This window comes from Panthera uncia, chromosome C2 (assembly GCF_023721935.1).
Source record: "Panthera uncia isolate 11264 chromosome C2, Puncia_PCG_1.0, whole genome shotgun sequence".
NCBI classification, from domain to species: Eukaryota; Metazoa; Chordata; class Mammalia; order Carnivora; family Felidae; genus Panthera; species Panthera uncia.
This window is the reverse complement of record NC_064810.1, coordinates 128181110-128204582: the sequence shown is the minus strand read 5'-3', so window position 1 is coordinate 128204582 and position 23473 is coordinate 128181110. Positions and strand designations below refer to the sequence as shown.

At 38.8% G+C, this 23473-nt stretch overlaps 1 protein-coding gene across 1 annotated transcript in view; it reads right to left on the bottom strand.

Annotated features, from left to right (window-relative positions):
* CPNE4 (copine 4) overlaps positions 1–23473 on the bottom strand; it is a 132579-nt gene that overhangs the window by 102859 nt on the left and 6247 nt on the right. The window contains exons 3-5 of the mRNA XM_049629216.1: positions 22030–22104; positions 12425–12508; positions 9255–9344 (exon numbers count right to left, since the gene is read on the bottom strand). Coding sequence (XP_049485173.1) covers positions 9255–9344; positions 12425–12508; positions 22030–22104 — 249 coding nt within the window. The remainder of the gene's footprint in view (positions 1–9254; positions 9345–12424; positions 12509–22029; positions 22105–23473) is intronic.

Here is a 23473-nt window from a genome sequence, read left to right as displayed (position 1 = left end):
CATATGACTAAGTTCTAGTCGTTGGAATATAGGCAGCAATGCCAAGTGCTGTTTTTAGCTAAAACTTCTAGAGAGCTCCTTCCACATCTGTCTTCCACGTGCTAAATGCAAATAGCAATGAGGCCGTAAGGTATGGATGAACCACAAGATAGAAGCAATGCGGGCTCTCAAATCAAGGAGAGAGACACCATTGATTAGGAAGATTTACCTTTGATTGTTATGTGAGCTAGAAATAAACTTTACTGTACGGGAGCTCTTTGCTACTGCAGCATGGTTCAACCTAGGATAAGCATAGGGTTGAATGAGATAATTTAAGCAAAGTGTCCAGCATAGTACTAGGTAGCTGGTGAATGCCCTGTTCAGTAAATGTTAGCTAACTTTCAGTAGTGAAAAGCAAGGACCACAGAGCATGACAGACCTGGGTTTAAATTAAGCTGCACTACTTAGCTGTGTAATCTTAAGCAATTTGCTTACATGCTACCTTGAATTCGTCATCTGTAAAAAAGGGGAAAATATTAATGAAAAGTGAAAAAATTATTAAAACTGAGTGTGTAGTTTTTCTCTCATTCAGAAGCCTCCTTTGTTCCTATATGATTCCACACTGTTTAAGATGGCTGTTGCTTTCCCATACTGCAGTATTGATTACAGATCTCAGTAGAGGCAGCCTGCTGGGTCAGGGGTGCCATTTACTTAAGTGGAGTCAAGAATTCCTGTGCCATGGCTGATCCAATATAGAGACATCTAGAGGAGTCTTCAGTCCTCTGATAATCATGGGACATTTAGGCTGAGTGAAGTATCGACAGGCACAAACCCAGAAACCCTTGAGCCCAGAAGGCCATAAAAAGAAGTACTTGAATTTTAACAGATCTCAAGAGAACATAACACGCCCATGGACCATTCAAGGTCTTTTTTTTCCTCTTTCAGTTGTAAGGTAGATAGAGAAGGAAAGTAAACTTGCTTTCAACTGTCTGAGAATGTCTTTATTACAGGCATTTCCAACAATACCAAATATAGTTACCAAGGGACCCCTTAATTCCACCTTCCTGAATTTGGCACCAAGAATCAGAAAATGTTAGTGTAACCCATGGGAGATCTCATGATTGAATCTATGGGTTTGGGGGAATTATGGGGCTGAACTGGGGCCACCATCAAGGATTGAGATCTGGGGTTAGAACTGAGGTGTGTGTGTGTGTGTGTGTGTTTCCGTTTCAAGCATTAAGAGTCAGAAGGGTTGTTACAGAAAAACAGGATGAAGCAGAAATAAAACAAGTTTGGCAACTAAACTCAAAGGATCTGAGGCAAAATAAAAGGCACTCAGGAATCCAGGAGTTAGGAGTCACGTAGCATTGGGAATAAAGGGGGAAGGTCCAAGGCAAACTCCAAGAACACTCTCTTGGAGTCAAACCCATTTGGCACTTGTCAGTCAATCTGGCTCAGAGAGTCCAAAGCAAAGACAATGAATTTGTATTGAAAATGCAATTTCAATTCGAGATGGCCTGGTCACACTTGAGAAAGGGAAGACACCAATAGCTAGATGTAACCAAAGGATAAGTGCTACAGATTTCATATAGAGGGAAGAGCAGAATGTATACATACATATACATTTAGCTCTTCAGTGAAAATACTGACCTCCCAAGAGAAGTTCCAGCAAGTCATCTAGGTTTGAAGACTCAGTAGGAAGACAGTATTTCTCAGTGTGTGCTTGGCAAACGGCTTGCACCAGCACTGTTTGGGAAAGTTGTTAAAATGAAGATTCCAGGACCAATGGGGTCTACAATGCTGATTCAGGAAAGCACTTTTCTGACTGGCCAGGAATCCAAATTTGGGGGTGTCAGAAGAGAGTTCATGAACATGGCTGTTCTAAATCAATCACACATGGCTACAGAAGAAGTAGGGTGTGACAGGTGAGTGAGATCAATCGTGGGTGAAGATGTCATTTGTTGGTTGCTTTGGACTTTGGGCCTCCTCTCACACTGTCATGGGCTCCTGAGTCCTATAACCTCTGCTTTGACTTTGGGGATCTGCTTCTCTTTTTCTTCTGCTACTTCCTTCTGCCTGGTTGTCTTGGGTGTGCTCACTGCACCATGACCTCAGCTAATAACCTGGGTCTCTCTCTTGCATAGGCATGGGGACAGGGTGAGACAAGGATCACCTTAATTCCCTCTTCGAGGCAACCATACTCAGAAAATGCCTGATGAACTCTGCATGGAGAGTGTCCAAGTTACCTGTATGGTTTGAGAATTAGAAAAGGAGACAGGAAATGGCCTTGAGGTTCTTATATGGTATTTTCCTAGACTTTTCTGTCATGGCATTTTCCTATAGTACTAGGTACATTTAGGTTGTTAACAATGTGTTGATCATGCCTGCTGATAGTGCCTTCTCACCCTCTTCTCTTAGACCCCCATCTGGTAGAATCTATTCTGAATACTAGCAATGCCTTCTAAAGAATATGTACTGGATATTAATAATGTATTGATCAAATCAAAATAAATGATTGATACCACATTTCATGGAGTTTAACAGGCATCAAATTTCCTTATAAACACATGTTGGTAAGAAAGCGTGGCATTATGGATTCATTAAGAACGTTTTTTTCCCTTCGTGCTGCTTTACATAATTAATAGTGTCTCAGACTTCATGAAATATGTTACATATATACAAGACTTGTTTCTGTTAAATGTTAGAATAATGGCAAATAAAATATTCTGGCTGGTTCAGAGTTAAGCGATATGCTTTATCAAGATGATTTATTTTCTAAGAAATACAACAAAATAGAGACAGTACAATTCAATAAAAAAGAGCATTAAAGTTGGCATTTGAATGCATGGGGGTTTTTGAGCCTCTGTTTCTTCATCTGTAAAATGAAGACAATGGAAGCTACCTCACTGCATGGTTAGAAGTAAATGAAACTAGGATTTTGATAAGGACACTACCATGCCATAGAAATCATGGACAAATTCATTAAATAGCTAATATTAAGTGTTAAATATATATTTCATCAAATAGCTAATCTTAAACATAAACCTAAATCTATTCAGGAAGTAGAGCAACTTTTGTCTCTAGGGTTACCAAAACCAACAAGAATCCTCCCTGAATGCTAGTACAGGTCTTTAAGGCTCGGTAGACATGGCTAAGAAAAGCGCTAAGCCTCTGACACCTTCATAATCAGTTTAAAAAATTAATCTCAGTCAGAATGAATGGAAAAACACTACAGAATTTTCCACTGTGGTGATGGATAAGACAAAGATGCTCTATTTCTCCTCTACTATTTAACACTATATTGGGAGTATTGGTCCATGTAAATAAAGAAGAGCAATAACTAGAACCATCAGGATAGTAAGAATGGGTAAAACAATCTCTATTTTCAGATGATAGAATTATATATTTGGAAAATGCTAAAAAATGAACAGAAAATTACTATAAAAAGAATATAACTTAATAAAATAGCAGTTTTAGAAAACAAACAAAATTCAATAACCTTTACATTGACAAATGATAGTTAGAAGGCATAATGGAAGATTCCATTTAGAAGAGGTAAAGAAACAAACAAACACACAAAAACTAGGCATAAATTTAAATATAAATGTTCTAGACCTCTAAGAGAAAAACATTAAACACTCCTGTAAACACAAAAGGAGATTTGATCAAATGGGAAGACATACCATATTCTAGGACAGGAAGACTCAATAGTAAAGAGATTTCCTTTGCAAAACCAATAAAAATACCATCAAGTTGTTCCCCGCCCCACCCCAGTACTAGTTGTTTCTAAAGCTAAAGGGACAGAAAAAAACAAGCAAAATATCCAGGAAAACCCTTAAAAAGGAAAGGAATAGAGAAGTGGAAGGAGTTACCACTGCCAAGTATTAAAGTATACTACAAAATGATTACCTATAAGGGAAGAGGGTACAAAGTGGAAGAGACAGGAATGGAAGGTAAATTTTTCTGAATATACTTGTTTTGTAGTTTTGACTTTAGAATCATGTAAACATTTCATACAAAGGAAAATTAAATTTGTAAAAATATCCTAGCAATGGAAAGCAAAATGAAACAAAATGAGAGTTCTATGGGGTAGATGTTTAGCTATGGAGAGAAATTGTTTCAAGAGACTTTAATATATGACTCAGCATCCACAGAGAGATAGATCTGATGGAGAAAGGGAATTACACAATTTCAAAATTTATGAATTTTAAAGTTTATACAAGAAAGCTAGGAAATGACTACATAGTATTAAGTTTATGTCAAAAGAACTCAAGAGCTAACTTAAAGCAATTTTCATTGGTTAAACATGCAGCAATTCAAGATTTCAAAGGAATAGTAATAACTGAAATGAATGGAAAGACTCAGATATATTAAAAAATCTATAAATTCTTAATAATATTGGGGGACTTCACTAGTTACCTCTGGAGGATGCCAGAGAACTAATTTGTTATTCTGAAAATTGGTTAAAAAAGAAAGGAAAAATAAACCATTTTTCCTGTCTTTCCTGTATGAATCACACCTCAGGGAACCAAATAGTTATTGAAGGAAAAGCTTTTCCTTATAGAAGACACTAAACAACAGATAAAGAAGAAATGACAGAAGTGGAAAATTACCATTTTGGAAGCCCTAACTAAATGGATGTAGGCAAAGTTCCTCAATGACTATTCACACCCTAAGAAAGCCGCATCACTTATAAAGCATTCTTGCTAGAAAACAGATCCCAAATCTGATCAAGTCCTAACTCCTCATTTATAGGGAACACAGAACATGAGAAATGCTACAGGGTAAACCAACCTGATTTCTTCAATAAGTAAACTGCAAGGGAAAAAAAAGGAGAAGGAACTAACAGATTAAAAGAGAACTTTGGAGGTATTTTTGTCTAATTCAATGCTTGGACCTTATTTAGATCCCCCTTTTTAAAAAAAAAAGTGCAAAAACATTTTTTAAATAAATTAGACCATCAGTCATATATGAATGGTGGCAAAATATTTGATGGTATTAAGGAGGCTTAGTTAATATTCTTAGATATATAATATAATTAGATTATATAATGGCTTTGTAGTTATGTTTATAGAATGATTCCTTATTCTTATTCTTATACTGAAGCATTTTGGGATGATGTGATAAGGTATTTGGGACATGGCCATACCTTGACCTTCATTGGCCCTAGGCATTTTTGCCTTCATGGGTCCCCTTCCACCATAGTAGATTTTTAGGATTCTAAAAATGTCATTGCTTTCTGAGGTGAGAAAAAAAATAAAACATTTTATTCAATCTTATTTATAAGTTCATTTTTTTCCTTTCTAATTTTAAAAGAATGAAAACATTTTCATGGACTCCTGAAAGTCTGGTGGGTCCTGGCACTGTGCTTGCTGGGCTTAATGGATGAGCTGGCCCTGGTCTGGGATTTGCTTCAAAATGATCCAGTGGGGAGAGGAAGAGAGAAATGGGTTACACACAATTTTACAACAATAATAATTGTTGAAGCTGTGTACTGGGCATGGGGAGTTATCACATCATTTCTCTACTTTTATGTATGTTTGAATATTTCCATAGTAAGTTAAAACACCAGTTTCTGAAAAAGCCTTCTTTGAATGCTTTTATTTTTTACACAAAGGAACAGTACAGAATAAATAAATAAAAGTAAAGCAGAAAAAGCTGGTTATTTGAACTTGGGTGTTCATGTGGGTCCTGAATAAATGAGAATTAAAGATACCAAGCCTCATTTGGGACAAAGACCTAAGTGTCAAAATTTTGCTAAGATTGCTAAAATCTAAACTGACAGAATGTTTTTAAAATTAAAAAAATTTTAAATCACTTTCTAATGTTCTTTGGTGATAGGAAGAATGACACCCATATGGACAGAGATGCTGCCTGCCAATATGGTGCCATTTTATTTTGGAGAAAGCTGGCTAGGGACAGCATTATGAAAATTTCACAGTGGCCTTTGTGACAAAATAATGAATACAAGTAAAGGGCAATACAGGAAGTCTATCCTGCCTTTCAGAAAACTGCATTTGGATATTGTGAGCAGGTGAGTGCAACATTGGCTTTGTGGCCTAGGAAACTCCAGCATACCAAATACTGCTGTGGGCAATTCTCCACTCCAGTCCCTGCCCCAGGATACCCCCTGGTAACCTCTCAGTACTTCCCTCACACCTCTATTCACTCACTCTCCAATAAGTTACTGGGTAGGCACGCCTTGGTGGCTCAATCGGTTAAGCATCCGACTATTGATTTAGGCTCAGGTCATGATCTCACAGTTCATGGGATCAAGCACCATGTTGGGTGCTTGGGATTCTCTCCCTCTCTCCTCCCACCTCTCAAAATAAATAAATGAACATTTTTAAAAAAGTTACTGGGTATCTACTCTGTGCCAAGCACTATGCTAGACAGCTGTATACACAGTGAACAAAACATGGTTCTACCCCGAAGGAGCAAACTGAAAAAGACAAGTCGTCTACTGAGGAGACAGAGATGTACACAGAAATATTCAAAACAAGTTGAGAAGTAGTTTAATGGGGTAAGTAGAAAGGGCTAGAAAGTATCCCACAGAAGCTAAAGAGGAAGGTTTTTTGAAAGTGGAGGGCGATTTAAGAGGCCTGAAGAAAAGTAGCCTGTTTAAAGAAAAGCAGACTGAGGAAGGCTTTTCAGGAAGAGAGAAGGGTGTGTGCAAAGCTGAGAAGGCTGGGACAGTGCAGAAAGGTACAAGTGCTGGGCAGAACAGAGGTGGTAAAGGGGAGACTGGGTGCTGGAAATTGCTGTGGAGACACTAGGCCATGGGAGAGTCATAATGAAGAAACAAATGTCTACCCCTGGGTCCTTAAAGTGTGGGCTGAATCCAGCAGTGGCAGCATTACCCATGAGCTTGTTAGAATGCAAAATTCTCAGGCCCACCCTAGACCTCCTGAATCAGAAACTCTTAGTATATATATAGATATATACTTTGTAATACTAAATACTCAGAGTTTCTGTATATATATATATATATATATATATATATATATACACACACACACACACACACACACACACACACACACATTAGCAAGTTATCTAGGTGATTCTGATGCATGTTAAGTTTGAAACCATTGGTTCTCAATCAGGAGTAATTTTACTCTCCAGGAAACATTTAGCAATGTCTGAGTAGACTTCTGGCTGTAAGACTGATGTAAGACTGGCTGTAAGTGGAGTATTACTAACATCAAGTAGCCAGGGATGCTGTTTGTTAAACATCCTAGAATGCATAGGTCAGGCCCCTACAACAAAATCCAAATGTCAGTTGTGCAGCTGTTGAGAAGCTCCGATCCTTTCCTTCTTCCCTTCCTACCGTTTCCTCTCCAACACCCTATTTCTTTCTTTCTCTTTCTTTCTCATCTGTCACTCATCATCTATCTCCTTTACTCCTACTTGTTCCTCTACAGATGGCAAAACATTCACAAGGCCATAATGTGCTGCTTTTCTGCATTTATTCAATTACATACAACCCTCTCCTTTTATTCAATTAATAACTCCATATGACAAAGTTGATCTATTGCTAATGGACATATTATTTGATTTCTATCCTAAACAGGGTCAATTATCTTGCTAGGAATGGGATGGAGCTGCTCAGAATACAGACGTTAATCATCACCCTATGCCTGAAGCTAAAGCCCTTGGCATTCCACATATGAGCTGACACATGGAGTCCCAAAGAGCCAGGAGTCCTGATTTTGACGTAAAAGACAGTTCCAATGCCAAATGAAGCTTAAAGTATCTTAGCTCTTACAGGACACAAGATATTAGGGAAACTCTGACTTTCTCCTCAAGAATGTGGAAGTAAGTAGTCTACTGAGAGTTCAAGCACCAAGTCCACACAGAATGGTCTTAAGCAAAGATATATAAGGTCACATTAGAGAAAACGGGTTCTAATCTGACAACGCTGACAAATCAAAATAATTCTATCAGAAGAAGTTTTGTGAGGCAAAATGGATGAGGAAAATGTAAAGTTACAAAGACAAACATTGGCAATGCCCATCTAACAGTTTCCAGGAAATTAGGTGCCCTGAAAGATCAATGTGAACATTTAGTCTGCTGAATGAACCCATCTTCCCATAGTGGAGGCAGACGTCCCAGGCTTTCAGGCTAATATAGTAGCTGTCTAATAGTTGTCTTCCCTATGGCTGGCCCACATAGAGAAAATGCCCTGATTAAACTGAGGTGAATGCTGACTCTGCTTGAGGGACATGTTGCTCACTCAATATGAATTGATTGGCCCTTAGGTTTATAGGCTCTGGTTTCTACTGATTTTACTTAGTTATCCTGAATTGGTAGAATCAACTTGGGGGCATTGATAACATGGAGCTTCTGGACTTCCAAGGTAGAAGGAGGGTCAGTTTTTGGACCATAAAAAATGCCTCCTGGAATCTGCTTCTGGCATTCAGCCCCTCTTGTCTTCCTTTGGTCACCCTCACAATGTGTCTTTTCTTCCAACTTGTATATTCCCATGATTCCCAGTCTACCCATTTGTGGTAGACTGAAAAAAATGGCCACCATACTTTGCAGTTCCTCTCACCAAGTGGCAGAGTCAATTTCCTCACCCTCATCCCTGAATCTGGGATGGCCACGTGACTTGCTTGGACCAACAGAATGTGGAGGAAGTGACCTCCTATGCATTCTGTGACTAGACCTTAAGAGACTTTGCAGCTTTTGTTCTTGCTCTTTTGGAACTCTAAGGTTGCTGTGTGTACTAGGCCAAACTAGCCTTCTGAATGTTGAGAGATAAATGGCTCAAACACCCAGTCATTCCAGATGATAGCCAGTCAAGGCCCAGAAGAGAGCCACCCTGCAAATACATGAGGGCATCCAAGCAAGATCAAGAGAAGAACCTCCTACAGGAACTCAACTTGCCAGTGCATGGAATCATAAGCTAAATAAATGGTTATTGTTTTCAGTTACTACATTTTGGATTAATCTGTTATGCAACAATAGATAATTGATATAGTAATTTTTGTGTTCTTAATAACTCCCAATCACGCCATGAACTTATTGCCACAGTTTGTCTCTGAGAAGCCATGGACTTTCCCTCTTGACGTAACACAATTGGGATTTATCTTTGACTATCTCATGAGCTTCAGTGGCTCCTGCAGAAGAAACATCCCCTTCATCTTTCATCAAGATGCTAAGAGATTTGGGTAAGCAGTAAAGAAAATTTTGGGTTTTCCAACATTCACACAAGGAGAAAGAGGAGAGTTAAATACATAAACAATTGCATTTCTCAGACATAGATATCGAACCTTCAGCCGGCGGTCTGGATCTCCACTGCATAGAGAATTGACTGATACTTTGAATGATTTCCAGGCTGGGCTTAAGTTATTCATCACAACCTGAGAAAACAAAGAGAGGAGTGGTGGGTTGGGGAGGGAATGCTTGACATTTTCACATTTCAATACAAAAACCATCTGAGAAGTATTGTGGTGCTTATGAAAAGGACAACTGTCTGGAATAAGTGTCTTAATGAAAACTTGGAGTAAGGGTGCCCACTAAGTGGCTTGTTATGAGCAGAATTCCTGTGATCACTGGCCTGGCTGTTGTCTCATGAATAATGATCATCATATGGATGCTGGGGATGAACCCTTCTACACTGAAAGGAGCTAGGATTTAGGAGGCAGGTCTGCTTTTGGCCTCTGATAAAGGATCTACAGGCATAGATAAAGTTCTACAGGAGTGTCATTCCTATGGCATAAATTCTCTTCTATTGAGTATAGATAGGTAAAGACTATTGGTTGGTGTAGGGAGTATAGCAGGACATTTCTACTGCTAAAGAATTGAATAGTCTTTGGTCACTCATGACCTCAGGTTAGAGCAGATTCAAGTCAGAGGAGAAGTTTCTAAAAGAAAAATCCCAAGAGCATACTTATATCAGCTTTCATATTAAGGTATAATATGGAAGATCTTCAGATCTTTAGTGTCACAAACTAAGTCTATAATACAGTGAAATCCTTCTGAAAGCAGCTTATTAATCCTGCCCCATAGTCCATACAAGTCAAGTCAGCCTGCCATCACTATGGTTCAAATAATTTGCATGGACATAGAATGCATGAGAATCTGCTCTGTACCTAGGGCTATATTGTGTACTTTAGGATAGAGGTTCCCAAAGTGTGGTCCTTGGAACAGCAGGAGAACCAGCATCACCTGGGAACTTGTTAAAGGTTCAGATTTCTAGGTTGTGCTCAGACCTACTGACAGAAACTCTGGAGGTGAGCCCCCTAAATGATTCTGATGCATGAAATTTGAGAACCACTGCTCTAGGGTATATACAAATGAAGTCAAATGGAATTTTGTCATATCGATTTGTCTTCCTGTGAAAGTTTTAGTTAGCAGAAGTCTTAGCATTATAAAAAAATGAATTCTCTATCCAAATAACATAATTATTTTATAAGTAATTCCCTCTTCTACTGGGTTCCTTAATATAACCATGAATTATTGATTGTATCATGGACTCATTATTAAATTTCTTTTAATGCATTAAAGTACAAAAATTATGTTCCTGTGGGGCTTTGTCTTGTGCCCTGATACCCTGGGGATGATCAAAGTTGTCATGAGAAGAAAAGTTAGATAAAAACATCTGGGTTAATTTAAAGTTCTCACCTTTATATAAAAACACTAAGAAGTGATATTTTATTGCCAACAGTTTTTTAAACATAGCAGATCAAAGTTTCAACTAGAAATTTCCTACGAAATTAGAATCTGTGTGTACATGAGTGTGCTTCCTCCAAGAGAACAGTATTGCCTAGTATTTATTTCATATCTCTTGAATAAGAAAGAGGAAAAAATCAATGTTATGTTGCTTGACTCACTGGAAAACATAACAGTTGCATTGCTTGTGAGACTCCAGAAGCTCCTCAGCAATTAGGTATGGGAGGAGTTCTAGAGATTCTTGGGAGTAGGAGAATTTACTAATACTAATAATGAGAAAAGGACTGGTATCAGGAGCAAAGGAAAGGGAGATCTTGTGAGAGAAGTCTAATGATACATTCCCATCTCCTTTCTATCTGCACATTTAAGCCCCCATTCAATGACAGGAACAAAAGGGCAAATGGACACCACTTCTAATTCTCCCTAAAGTTTATTTACTTCTCCTGAAAGAAGTTTGTCCTAACAAAGGAATCTGTATTTGTGAAAAGGACTCTATTTGGTGGTGGCAATCAGGTGCCATTCAGGGAGACTACTGTACCCCAAACTGTTCCCCAGGGGTTAAATTCCAGAGAACTACATTGTACTATTATAACATGTAGTAGACATACTATCTATACTCAGCTTCATTCATTTATTCATTTTTTATTAAGCACAAGTTATTAAATGCCAACTATGAACTAGATGGTATCCATAGACTTTGCCCATCCAAACTATTTAATTCTTGTATACCTTTAATATGACACAAAAAGTTCCCCAAACACTACTTGAGACTCTATTACTTCAGGCAAATGGAAATGGATTTCCAATATGGGGTGGTGGGAACATGGAACCCTACTATCATCCTATGAAAGTCATGAGGGCTCCTTCTTCTTTTATCCCACCACACACATATATATGCATGCACAATAGTCCTATATATATATATATATATATATATATGAATATATATACACAATAGTCTTCTCTCAGCTCTTTCATTTATCACAATCATCCCACTTCCTCCTTATCAATGTACTTCTCACCCCCACAGACTCTCTCTTGGACCAGCTTGTAAACAAAATGAAAAGTGGAGATTGGGGTTGGTTGTCGAATGGGTGTGTGGCACTGGGTGGTGGGTTAATAAGAGATAAGGTTTGGAGCCCCAGAGAGAAAGACAAGGGGGCTTGAGAAGGAGCTGCAGCTAGACCAAGCGGCAGCTGGGACAGAACAGCCGTTCACATAATAGGCCTGACATCAGCCCAGTGGATGAACTTTTGCTGGGGAGGCAGATGCGCTTCTCAAATTATCATGAAGCTCAGGCCAAACAAACTCAATTCAAACCTCTGCTCTACCCCTCACTAACTATGAGGATTTGGAAAGTCACTGGCCTTCCCAAAGGTTCAGTTAATCAACTATAAAATGGGGGTAATAATAATCATGTCAAGGGATTGTTATGAGAAGTAAATAAAGTAATGCATACAAATCACTTAGTACAATGCTTGGCACCTAATCATACACATTAAATGTTACCTAATATTCATATTCTTATTAATATGTTGCTGACTGTATTGAAGGTCAACAATGGAAAATTTGGGTCAGAGAGGGTCTTCTAACATCTAAATTGGGAATTAAAAAAGCTAGAGAAGACAGAGAGTCCTCTTAAGGACAGTGAAGGCTCCAGGTCTGAGTGCACAACTACAGACATTAAGAAACATAAGGGGTTTCTCAAAACAGGTCAATTTATTATCTTAGGAGCTGAGATGGCACAGCTGAAGATAAGTCTTCTCACCTCAGTTCGGTGTACAAGCTGCTGGGTTGCATCATCATTCATACGAAAAATTTCCAGAAATGGGTCAGATTTACTGAAGAAATCCTGAAATAGACAAAAATTAGTTATTCCCCACCTACACACATTTGGTCCTTCCCTGGATCAAATACTGCTGGATTTGACCCTTCCCTGCTTTGTTCTTCATCTCTGTGATCCACCCTTGGCTAGAATGACTTGCATCTGACTCCAAGTCCTTGGAGAAGTACAATCTTGGTTAATTGAAATCCGAAGTATTCTTCAAAGATCAATTCAAATGCCAGTTTTTTGAAAAGCAACGTTCTGTTTTCTTAAACATATTAATTAGAGTCATTGTTAAAGCCTATGTCTGATGATTATGATATTTAGATCACCTTTGGATCTATTTTTATTATCTGTTTCTTGGTTCTGCCTCTTGTGTAGCAGATACTGTGTAAATAAAGATTATAAAGACTCAGATGAGTCTTTTTTTAATGTTTTATTTATTTTTGAGGCAGAGAGAGAGAGAGAGAGAGACAGAGCAGGAGAGGGACAGAGAGAGAGAGAAACACAGAATCTGAAGCAGGCTCCAGGCTCTGAGCTGTCAGTACAGAGCCCAACATGGGGCATGAACTCATGAACGGCAAGATGGTGACCTGAGCTGAGGTCGGAAGCTTAACCGACTGAGCCACCCAGGTGCCCGTAGATGAGTCTTTAGCAAGAGTCTGGCAAGCAGTTAGAATGGGGGCAGTCACCTGACTCCAATTAAGGTTGAGCTATTTAGAGGTAAGTTTCTTCAAAAATCTTTATAGGTGCAATATATTTTTGATTCACTTATTCTTTGAAAATAGTCCTTAAAGGGCTCCAACTGAAAGGTTTTGTGTTTATAAGGGCTGGTGTTCCTTGACAAGCCCTCAGTGCTAATTTTTGTGAGACTCTCCAAGGCTCTGTTTATCTCCATAGTCTCTTGGCTCTAGCTTTTTGTTCAGTTTCTCTTTATGCTGCTTTGCTAATTAGTGGTTGTCTTGGGAGAATAAGACATTCAGACTGTTTCTCTGAAGCATCTCTGAATCTTGGGCCCTAGCTCTCTTAGTATCCCTGAACTTCAGTTTTGCTTCTCTAGTCCCACGAGATTACAAAGACCTCTGCTTACTTTCTTATTTCTCACTATCTATTTTCTGCTAGGCTTCTTAGCATCTCTACCCATGGTGTTTTATTAATCAGGCTTGAGGAACTGCCTTGAGTGGAAAACCTGGATAGAATGTGTGAATCACCTCAGCAGATTTCTCTTCTTTCCATTTTTGGCCCCTCAAAACCTGACAGCCTTAGGACCTTCAAACAGATGTCTCTTGGTTCTTGTCCAGTGTTTCTAGCCATTTTCATTGGGAGAATAATGTAAAACAAGCAGGTACTTCATTACTAGAAGCAGACATAGCCATATCCTTCCTGTACACTTAGTTTCTACCCCAATAGATTATGAATGTTCAGAAAGGAGGAATTATATCTGATTTTCTTTTATATCTCTACAATTTCCTCATATTTTACAATGTCTAGACTTTAGTGGTACATAGTGTTTATGGAATGTATGAATGAATACACAAATAAATGAATGAATGATATGAACAACTGGTATAGAATAGGAGGCTATCTGAGCAACAGCCTTAGTCACTACACTCTTATTATGTATTTCCTCAAGTGATCCCCCCACCCCCCAACCCCCACCGAATTCTAGACTGCAGCAAAACAGAATGAAGCCTAAAGCCATCCTAGTCTTCAGCTCAACAAAATATTCTCAGGAAATATACTGATCATAGAGTCTCTGTGCTTGATGTTAATATGCAAGGAAGGATAAAACTTGGGTTCAACCCTTCAAAGTACCACCTGGTTTGGCGGTTAGAGGGAGCTGATGGATTTTCATTGGGAAATGTGGTTGTGAGGAAGTTATTTCTAGGGATGGAACAGGATGATTGAAGGTATGAAAGAGTGAACAGAGAGGCACACTAAGCAGCTTAATTCCACTGCAGCCTAAGGATGTGGAGAGGAGTTTGAGACAATGCTGACAAAGTCAGCTTCATGAGGTGAAGGGTCTTAAATGCTCATCCAAAGACTCTGCATCTGCCTTGGGAAGCAGCTGGGAGCCAATGTCAGATCTTGAGCAGGAAAACAATATGACAGGCTCTATAATAAACAATATCAGCCTAGAAACTAGAAACCTTGTAGGACACCTTAGAAAGAGAAAAGATGGGAGATAGGACTATTTATCTTCCCCCTGTGGTCTTCCTGCCCCAGCCTGAAACTAAACACCATGAGCCACAACAGTTGGAGTCTGGTATATACCTTCCTATTCTATTTTTGAAGGTACCAAATCACCACAACCTTCACCTTGTTAAGAACCCACAATGGCTGTTTTTGCCAATAAATCTGTCCTGCAAACTGTGTCTGTCCACCAAAATGGCCCCTTTCCCTCCCAAACTGGTAGTCAATTCCTATCTCTACCCCTTTTACTCAAGACATTCACATTTCTCCCCTCCCCACTTATTTTTAACACTCATCTTAAAAAATTGGAACCTCCCTCTTACCTCCCTTTCATAATGGATGTGAGCCACATTAGCTTGTTCCTAGATGCCCTTGGATTCCTCTCTTGGAGTTTCGGCTTTGTTTCCTTAAATAGATTGTTGCTCCCTCAGGGAACATGCTGGTGAACTGCACTTAAAAATTGCTGACCACACTGAAGGAATTTTATCAGTCATTTTTCTTTTGTCTTTCATTGATATTTTAAACTTTTGTTATTTTTATTTAAAAATAGAAAGTAAGAAAAGAAAGAAGGAAAAACGCAGCCAATACTCATCCATAATTCCACAACTATCAACATTCTGGTAAATATTTTTCTAGAATCTAGACATAATTTTCTTTTCTTTCTTTTAAAAATATATTTGTAATCATACTTTACATACACTTTAACATCTTTTTTTCTCTTGGTAGTATATCACAACAGTTTTTCTATTTTATTTTACATTCCTTTAAAACACTATTTAGGGTGGGGCACTTGGCCGGCTCAGTCAGTTGAGTGTTGGACTTCAGTGTGACTCAGGATCTCGAAACTCAGGAGTGCAGCCCTACATTGGGTTTATTGTTGTCAGCACAGAGTCCGTTTCGGATCCTCTGTCCCCCTCTCTCTGACTCTCCCTGGCTCGTGCTCTTTCTCTCTCTCTCACAAAAATAAACATTTAAAAATAAAATAAAATACTATTTATAGGGTTAGCACAGAGATGTTGTCAGGACAAAGTATAAATCAAGGAAGGAAAGATCAGATGCCATCTATGCCTTCATGTAATTGAGAATCTACTACGGGCACACTATCTTGAGTACTGCTTTCAAATCCTGACTCCACTATATACAATCTCCAGGATCTGGGGCAAGATATTTAATTTCCTTAAGGCTCAGTTTTCTGGTTGGTAAATGGAAAGGATGTCACATTTTGCCTCCTACCACTGTGGGCATCACTGATCCATGTGATATGTTGAGTCCAGCACCTGGCAATAAGTACTCAAAAAGTGTTGCTGCCACAATTATTATCAATAACAGACACAGTGTATGAGGACACTTTGTAAAGGACTACATGACTATCAGGAATGATTACCACTAAGGAGTCCTCTGATTCCTAGAAATAAAACAATTCATAAGCAGCTCAAAAATATCGTAAATGTACACTCAGAAATTTGTAACTTAAAAACAACAACTCTGGGATTAATTGTATGGTTACATGACACAATGTGGAATTTTTGGCTTTTTTTTTTTTTTTTTTATTTGCTTGACCATCAGCATTAAGGTGGCCCTTGGGACAGCTCAGTGCAAGCAAGGTTAACGATATAGGCATTTTACTGAGGTTTTGCTCTGGTAAAATTTTTAATAACTTGGAGGCTATATCGCCCTGCCCTTTTGGTCCAATATGAAAGACATTTTGTCAGGCAAGAAGGCAATAAGCAATCCGCTGAGGTCTGGAATAGAAAAAGAAGCAGTACATTTCTATGACAGCAATCTTGAAAATGGAATATTGGAATAAGAAAAGAGTATCTGAAAGATTTGGGGCCATACCCAAATTCTATAGCTTTCTATCACTGTGACTTTGGACAAACTATTTAACCTTATTATGCTTCATCTGTAAAATGTAAATAATAACATCCACCTTTAGGAATATGTTTTTGAGTTTTGGAGATAATGTAGGTTAGATACCTGACACTTAAGTCATTAATTATAACTTGCTGTCATCAACTCAGGCTAGGTTAGTTTTCAGGCAGCATACTTGAACATAGTAAAATCGCAGCCCAGCAGGTAGAGATTTAATGTTGCTTTAGAACAGGGGTTGGCAAACTATGGTGTGTGGCCTAAATCTGGCCCACAGCTTGTTTTTGTAAATAAAGTTTTACTGGAAGGCTGACATATTCATTTACGTATTGTCTATGGCTGTGTCCATGCTTGAGAAGCAGAGCTGAGTAGCTGGGGCAGAGACTATCTGGCCTGCAAAGTCTAAAATATTTACCATCTGGTCCTTTATAGAAAAAGTTTGCCAACCTCTGCTTTAGAGACATATGTGTTTATTTATTCAGCAACCCATCAATCTAGCATCTTGGGAACACTAAAAATGGAGTTTACAATGAGTACTGCTACAGATGTGGGGATCAGTAGTGAGAGAATTAGTTCCAGCATACCAACATGAATACTTTCTCAGGAAAAAGAGAAAGAATACTCTTTGTTGGCTTGAATGTTCTAAAGTGATTACATTCCTATCTCTACTTACTTATTAGATTAATTGCCAACTAGCTGCTAATGTACTAAATGTACTTTAGAAATTAGAACACCTACCTCTCCATTAAGTGAATTGCATTAACGTTAGATAAATAAGTTATTTCTTGCAAACCTAATCTATTTTATGTGTGGTTGTCATTGAAGACTACCTCTCAGATTTCAAGGACTCTGGATTTCGATCTTAGGTAGATGGCTGCTGATTCGCTGGAAATGCAAGTTAAGTGACTGTTTCTATCAAAAGAAAAGGGGAATTTCTCTGTCATTGTGATTTGCAAAGTACTTAGTGCTCACTGGTATACCTACAATAGCAGTTCTCAAACTCTTTGGTCTTAAAACCCCTTTACATTCTTAAAAATTATTGAGGACCTCAAGGAGCTTTTGTTTATGTGGATTATATCTATTGGCATTTACCCTATTATAAACTAAAACTGAAATTTAAAAAATATTCATTTGCTGCATCATTTTAAAAATAATAAAAATAAACCCAGTACATCATAACAAAAATAGCATTTTAGTGGAAAACAACTGCATTTTCTAAATTTAAAAAATAGTCAGAAAAGTGGCATTATTTTACATTTTTGCAAATCAGTTTAATGACTTAATGGCTTAATAGAAGGCATTCTATTAATAGGCATTCTATTAATCCTTCTATTAATAGAAGGATTCTCATATCTGTTTTTGCATTCAATCTGTTGTGATATTAGACATCATGCCACTTCCAGAAAACCATTGTACACATGTGAATGAATGAGAGTGAAGAATGAAAATAATACCTTAGTATTATTATGAAAACAGTTTTGACCTCATGCATTCCCCTGAAACGGTCTTTGGACCTTGAACCACACTTTGAGGACAGCTGCCTACAGCATACCTTCACCTCCCTCCTCCCTGGTTCTATTTCCCTGAAATACCAAGTTCTCCACATCTAGAGACCAATTCAACTTATATTCATTTGCCCTAAGTCCTGAAGAAAAATTTGGATTTTAGATAGGCAACCTGATTGAATCCCTCTCTGTCAGTGACTGTGTGTGTGTGTGTGTGTGTGTGTGTGTGTGTGTGTGTGTGTAGCCTTGGGTAAGTCATTTCACATCTTCTCTTTTACAGATGAGGACAATGACATTAGATCAGAGGCTTTCTACCTGACGCATTTGGGTATCAGAAGGTTACCAGAGTATTACAGGGGCCTGGGGATCCAGATGACCTATAAGCATTGTCTGAATTGGATACAGCATATTTTCCCCACATATTCATATTGAAAACTTTCAAGTATATGTAGAAATTAGTTGCTCTCATGATACTAATTAACACAATTAAAAAATTAAGACCTTTATTTATCTTAGTGGCTTTTAGTCATGATACATTTTCTCAATTAATAGTTAAGTTTAACTGCTAACATGTAGGTTATGTAGGTAATGCTAAAAGCAAGAAGGAGATTCTCCTTGATAAACTCTGGGAACTATTTTTCTTGCTGTGACATGAAATAATTGTATTATCTTATTCTGATTCTATCACAAAAATACTGTGGCAAATTGCATTTTCCAAAGATGGCTACCACCATGTCCACTGTCCACATGCTTTTCTACAGTACAACTTTGCCACTCCCCCATCAGAGTGTGCAGTCTAACTCCCCTCTCTTTGATTCTGGGCAGGCCTTATGACCTACATAGAACTAACACAATGCAGCAGACGTGATGCTGCATGACTTCCAAGGCTAAGTCATAAAAATGCCACTGAGCTTTTCTGTTCTCCTGGGATGCTTTCTCTGGGAAGAGCCAGCCACCATGTGGGAAATGTGCCTAACCCAAGACTACTATGTAGGCATGCTGGCTGACCAACCCAGCTGAACCCAGCCTTTCAGCCATTCCATGTGCCAGGCATGTGAGTAAAGCTAGACTGAGCTCTCCAGACAAGCTCCTCCCCTAGCTGAGTATTGCTGTATGGCTTCTGTCAACATCATAAGAAGCAGAAGAATTGCCCCATTGAACCATGCCTGAATTTCTGACCCTCAAAATCATAACATGTAATAGAAGAGTTAAGTCACTAGGTGTTGAGGTGGTTTGCTTTGCAGCAATACATAACCAGCGGAGTAGTAGTATCTGGATAAGTCACCAGACCTTGCTGAGCCTTGGTTTCCTGAAGAGGTTGCATGAAGTGATCTTCATGGTATCATCTTAGAGCTCCTTAATTCTACAACTTTCCCCTTTTTCCACCTAAGACCATTCACCTTCCAGTCCAAAGAGGAGCAATGGCCTCAGCCTTCTCCTCTTTGGATTACTAAGGAGTCTGGGCTAGATACCACCATAATTTGAAGGATCTGGAGTCTACATCACTGGGGCACTGAGGCTCAGCGGTGACCAGGGCCTTAGATAATCAACCCAGACAAAGGTGGGAATGGCCACCTAGAACCAAATTAAGTGCTACATGAGATTTTTTCAGTTTTGTGAGCCAGTGCTCATTCAAATGAAGGGAAGCTGTTCAAACACCTCAGAGCTAATGGGCCCACTAACAAACCCCCAAGTCCTCTTGCACTATAACATAAGTCAGTTAGAAAGTGGACTAGAGGTGCTTAAGAGACTATTAAGTAGAAAGAAGCCATTATAAGCCATTAACTGAGCAGCTTAAAACTGCTACACACTGACCCAGTGGCTTATAATGGCATCAGGAAAGATACTACAAAGAAATTTGGTGAATTATTCCAAAACCTGGGGAGATGATGGGAAAGGAAAGAGCATAATAGCCATTAGGAACTTAAGATTAAAAGCTTACGTCCAAGTGACATCAATGCACACTGCAGTTTCCAGCACCCAGTTCATGCTAATGGCAGAAAGTAGCAGTTCTCGAAAGTTTCACACAATCTACTCAGGACACTAAAGACATCCAAATATCATCCATTCATAAGTATAGAGTCTTTTCTGATGTCCCTAGGCAGAATGAATTAACCTTCTCCAGACACTCTGATTATACATTACCTATCACATCCCGTCATGGCTATAGTATTATTTATACCATTTGTTGTTTAAATTTATGTTTCACTTAGACAGTGAATTCCAGGTTGTGGGTATGAGAATGTTTAAAGAATGTCTTTTCCCACCATCTAATGCATAACAAGCATGCAGCAAAGATTTGTGAATGAATGATGAATGGAGAATGAACAAATACAAGAATGAGCTAATGAGTGTATAAATGGGCTGAGTACTGTTCATAGGTGAAAGTGAATGAGATACGCCAGGATATAAGCTGCCTAAGACTTTAAGGAATTGCTTGAGACATTGGTTTACCTTTTTCAGCCTAATGCCTATAAGCAAGTGTTTGAAAAAGTGGTGCCACCTCTAAAAATCCCCTGTTCTCTAGTTGTGCTCTAGGAAAATGGAATCCTTTGTGCATACATTTATTAATGTGATGTGTTTTTTTGACTTAAAGATACGGTTGGAGGGAGATCATAAAAATATGGTGAGGTTGGAAAGGACACCCCCCCCCCCACCCTTTTTGATGGGTGGAAACTAAGGAACTTTTTCTGTATATACAAGACTAACATGGCTTATGATTGGGTAAAAATTGTGAGATACAATAGAGAAGACAGACGGGAGTCAGACTCCCATGTAACCGACATGGAAATGAATCCTCAGTTTTACAATTTACTAGCAGGATATGTTGGCCAAGAGAACTGCTTTACAGACCTCCCACTACAGGGAATGTAACTGACCAAGGGCCCCAGCCACTGTGCCCTGAAATACATCTCTGCACTTGCACCAAGGCCAGGCTTCCCATGGGCTGCTCCCAGCCAGTGCCTGCATGTGTAGGGGATATTAAGGCAGGCATGGGAGACATGAAACTTTTCTGCTGGTCAATATTGGCCCCAGGACTCCCTGATGGCTTCGCTGACCCTTCCTTAGACTGAATGGCATTCTAGGACACTGCCACCTGCTCTTCTCTCCCTCTCTCCCTCTCTCCTTTAGTTATGGTAAGACTTGCATTGCGGTCTGCAAACTTCCTCCCTATGTTCCCTACACAAGCATTTTCCTAATAAAATCCTTGGGTATTTAAGCCTGTCTTGGTGTCTGTTTCTTGGATTATCTGGACTAACACATGGAATGACCTTAAGTTATTTCATCTTTGAATCTGATTCCTCATCTGCAAAGCAAAAGTTAATAATGCCTGTTACATGGGAGCTGTAAGAATGATCAAATGTGATAATGCATGAAAAGCTCTAGGGGTGCGTAGGTGGCTCAGTTGGTTAAGCATCTGACTCTTGATTTCAGTTCAGATCATGATCTCTCGGTTTGTGAGATGGAGCCCCAAGTCGGTCTCTGTGCCGACAGCATGGAGACTGCTTGGGATTTTTTCAGTCCCCCTCTCTCTGCCCCTCCCCACCCCTCACATGCACTCTCTCTGTGTCTCAAAATAAATAAATAAACTTAAAAAAAAAAAGCTCTTAACCCTGTTCCTGGAAAACATAGGTGCTTAATGAAAGTCACTTTTCCTCCCTTTCACGTCTTCTTTTTTCTTATGAAATTTTCCTAACAATGGGGCTTAAACCATATTTATCTGTGCACATTGACCTGTGACATTTGGGAACAAATGAAGCCTAGGTGTAACAAAATTGTCTTCTTTTAATTATAGTCCCTCCCACTTCTCATGAACTGCTTCTAAAATTTGGGGAAGTCTTACTTTGCAGACCTCTGTGAAATCTTTGATCTGTTTAATAATGTGGGAAAGGGAGAAAACAGCTTCAGGGGAAAATCTGATTAAACTTTGTATGTTAGCCTTATTACTTTCTTCAGTTAGGTTAACACCCAGCACTTTACCTTGTCATCCAATTTCCGTGCATTGAATGCAAGTTCAACGTAGTCATCATTGCCAGATAATTCTTCAGCAATCACCTAAAGGAAAAAATTTTCACATATTTTCAAGTGTTTTCCAGAAGCTGTTGAAGCCATTGTTCTACTCCAAGGATCCCAGATTAAGAGAAGTATTTAAATATTTAAAATTAAGAAGGAGATTAAATATCTTTGAGATGAGTGAAGGAAAAAGATCTCTAAGATGTCTTAAAGTAAAGATGGCAAGATGAGGGGTTGTTCTCCTGGGAAAGAACAAAGGTAAATCTCATACCTGGATTTAATATCCCAAAGCTTCTCTGGGACTGTGGGCTTTGCAAGTGAGCCTTTGGATTCATGGCTTTTTAGAGCAACAATGGGGTCTTCAAAGACCCTTTGAATCATTTGTATGGAATTGAACCAAGAAGTTAAAAAAAAAAACTTTGACATGAATGTATCATTTAAAATATTCAAGCAACAAACTCAGGTAAGTGCTTGTGAGAATGGTCATAACTTAAATCACAGGGAATCCTTTTGAATTTTTCCCTTAAAAAATGGCTTAAAATTTTTGAAAAGGGAATCAGTCACTTTCAAGTTAAAAAGGAATGTTCAAAGGAACTCAGGAGGTTTGCCTCCTGGCAATTTACCTCCCTAGCAATTCAGATTCTCCTGGTAAGTCATTCTACCTTTTCTTTTTCTTTTGTCCCCACAACTAAATGATTAGAACACTTTCTCTACCTTTCTCAAGGGCTCTAAAACAAGATGCCAAAGTTTCAGATACTAGACTTTAAGTACTCTAGTATTTGAAACTTTGGCATCTTGTTTTAGAGCCCTTGAGAAAGGTAGAGAAACACTCAGATATCACCTCACGCCAGTCAGAGTGGCCAAAATGAACAAATCAGGAGACTATAGATGCTGGAGAGGATGTGGAGAAACGGGAACCCTCTTGCACTGTTGGTGGGAATGCAAATTGGTGCAGCCACTCTGGAAAGCAGTGTGGAGGTTCCTCAGAAAGTTAAAAATAGACCTACCCTATGACCCAGCAATAGCACTGCTAGGAATTTACCCAAGGGATACAGGAGTATTGATGCATAGGGGCACTTGTACCCCAATGTTTATAGCAGCACTCTCAACAATAGCCAAATTGTGAAAAGAGCCTAAATGTCCATCAACTGACGAATGGATAAAGAAATTGTGGGTTATATACACAATGGAATACTACGTGGTAATGAGAAAGAATGAAATATGGCCTTTTGTAGCAACGTGGATGGAACTGGAGAGTGTGATGCTAAGTGAAATAAGCCATACAGAGAAAGACAGATACCATATGTGTTCACTCTTATGTGGATCCTGAGAAACTTAACAGAAACCCATGGGGGAGGGGAAGGAAAAAAAAAAGAGGTTAGAGTGGGAGAGAGCCAAAGCATAAGAGACT